The 2,720-nt window shown below is 44.6% G+C and overlaps 1 protein-coding gene across 1 annotated transcript; it reads left to right on the top strand.

Annotated features, from left to right (window-relative positions):
* The first annotated feature begins 1,947 nt into the window (after nucleotides 1-1,947).
* Nucleotides 1,948-2,519, top strand: LOC107466429 (uncharacterized). Its single transcript, XM_016085404.1, has 2 exons — nucleotides 1,948-2,398; nucleotides 2,509-2,519. The coding sequence occupies exons 1-2, from the start codon at nucleotides 1,948-1,950 to the stop codon at nucleotides 2,517-2,519; spliced, it is 462 nt and encodes a 153-aa protein (XP_015940890.1).
* Nucleotides 2,520-2,720: the final 201 nt, after the last annotated feature.

The following is a 2,720-nucleotide window of genomic DNA, read 5'->3' as shown; positions in this document are numbered from 1 at the left end:
GCTTTTCGGCTTCAATGAGCTCTCGTTGGATGACATCATCGTGTTAAAGGGAAAATTGCCTTTTCTGTTTTGCGTTGGCTGCAGTTTATTGCGCCCTGTCGGGTTGTCTGCATTGTTGCTCCGTTGGGGCGATATAGTCCCTCGATTACCCCCGTATACCTTTTCCTTGAATCGATTGAAGAAGGTTGTAGCCATGCCGCCCTTCGGCACATTTTCGACGTCGTGCTTGTTTGACCTGCACATCTTTGGGTACATGGCCCGTTTCGGATCGTCATCGTCATCGTGAACAGACATTTCAACGTCTCTGCTGCTGCTTATTGTCGACGACTGATGTAGTCTCTTCCTCATCGTTCCTGGAAGCATCAACTATCTACGGTTAGGAATGGAGGCGCGTGACATCGGGTTGTGCATGTGTATCCTGTCGGCGATCGGTAGTCTCTGTTTCTCAATCTATTTTCCATTAGACGTTGCGTTGACTTTATCCGCAGGTCCCTTTAGCGCCTGGGTGACAGGCTCTCTGAGATCGCCGACCAACAACCGAATCGTCACCATTTCCGCTTCGACCCTGTCCATTCGGCGTTGCGTGCTCTTCTATGAAAAATCGTAACAGATCTGTCAGATGGTTGGATTTACCGATTCAGTTAGAGCGAAAATTGAGACGGGTGTTACCAACCTTTGTGTTCTCGAGCACCTCTCTCATTATTTCCAACAACGCGCCATTTGAAGTGTTGTCGTTTGGGCCCGGTGTTATCTGGTCCTCCTAGCATTGGGGTATACAACTAATTCAGAAGAATCGGGAGCAGCATAAGCATAACTACAAAAATAAATAAATAAAAAAACAAAAACGACCAATGCACCACAACCGTACTTGGGTCGTGTCGTCGTTGATGTTGTTGGATGCAGCGGGTGTCCCATGATCTGCCATTGTTGGTTGCAGTATCGGTCGTCGGCGTTTGATGGGTTGGTCCGCATTGGTTGTGCGTGGAGATGGTTGTGTTTTGCGATGGCTTGATTTGTGAAGAGATTTGACTAGGCTAGCTGTTGCCCGGTCAAAAAGTTGGGTCTGCAAACACTTTTCTTGGAGTATGAAGACGGTCAGCTCCATCCAGGTAGGATGCATCACATGCGTTTATAATTGCACTGGTTAGGCAACCTCGGGTGCCGTCCAATGTTCAAGCCTTTGCAAAGTGCTTCCTAACATAGCAAAAGGTGACCTGCCATTGCATGAGGTCAGTTTTGCTATACACTTCCTCAGTTTTGCTAGAGTGTAGTGCTCAGACGCGCGGTTGTGCATCATGATGGGTATGTCACTCACGTCATATCAAAAAACGTAAATGTCCCTTAAATACAAAAATATATGAAACAACTTATTAATTAATATCATTTAACAAGAAATAACAAAAGATTACTTGACAATAAGTTCGCTTTATTCCAGTTTCAAGCAACCTACGGCGATTGCATTGGGAAGAGTCCCGCAATAATGGCCATGGAAAGCATTTTTTATTTTTTTTAAATGTTAATTTGGGCTAGCAGTCCGACACGGCTCAAAACAACAGAAAAAACCCATCCCACATACCAACCCAATCTCCCCACCGACCCGGATGCAACCGGTTTCTACAAGATATATACATAATTACATATGAATTATTTTTTCGAAATTTTTCATAGAGAAAAGTTATACCAAACAGAGACAACGGGGCACATATTTAATGTTGATGGTTTGGATCATCAGCTAACAACTACATGGGGGAAGATGCATTTGCCCTGGGGCTGGGGGCTTAAATCGACCGTTCCGTGCCAAGTTGGCGTCACAAGTGTCAGTCAACAAGAAGACCGTTGGGATGCGAGGACATGATGCCATTAGCAGAGAGGTGAATATGAACCCTCGTTGCGCACTGCTATTTCAAAAGCCACTCTTTACTCTCCCCGTGAACTATTGAACACACAATGCAGGGATCCTCTTCCATAAGCTCGTCCTCTGTAGATGCACTGACACCTCGCTGTCACTGTGGCGTGAAGTCACCAATCAGAACCGCTTGGAAATGTGACTATCCAGGCAAAAGGTTTTATGGATGTTCTAGGTACAGAACCAGCAGGAAATGCTCGTTCTTTCAGTGGTACGATCCAGAGCCCCCAGCTCGTTATTCCGATATCATTCGCAGGTTGCTGGAAACGAACAAGGGCATTAGAAGTGAGAACACGGAGTTGAAGAAGACAAGACATGAACTCCTAGACGAGCTGCATTCTTTGCAACAGAGTGTGCATGAAACAAGGGCAGATCTGGATGCCGCCATTGCAGCCTCTACGGCCATGGAAGACAACATGCTTGCGAGTGTCGCGACAACAAGGAGGCGTGGGGTTTTGATCATGGTGCTGATATCCGTGATCATTTTGTTGGGTTTTTTTCCCAATCAAATTCGCTTGTTGAGCCTTTTTATTTGTATTTTTTTTGTGTTCACGACTAGAAAACATAACTAATTCAAACGATTTGTTTAGCCTTCATTGTAGCGTTGATTTGATTGTATTGGCACTGTGTTTTCAATCTAATTAGATAATTTTCATTTCGCATATGCATTCTACTATGTATATTAAACGAGGATACACATCAATCCATTTGAAAAGCAAAATTTAAACACACCCGGAATACAAACAATGATTACACTTGGTCCATACTTACTCGCGACGGATTTACACAGTGACAGCCTACTTGCCACATATGC

The sequence above is a fragment of the Arachis duranensis genome, chromosome 9 (assembly GCF_000817695.3).
Source record: "Arachis duranensis cultivar V14167 chromosome 9, aradu.V14167.gnm2.J7QH, whole genome shotgun sequence".
In the NCBI taxonomy this organism is placed as follows: domain Eukaryota; kingdom Viridiplantae; phylum Streptophyta; class Magnoliopsida; order Fabales; family Fabaceae; genus Arachis; species Arachis duranensis.
The sequence above is the reverse complement of the archived record's forward strand: the minus strand, read 5'-3'. Positions and strand labels throughout refer to the sequence as shown.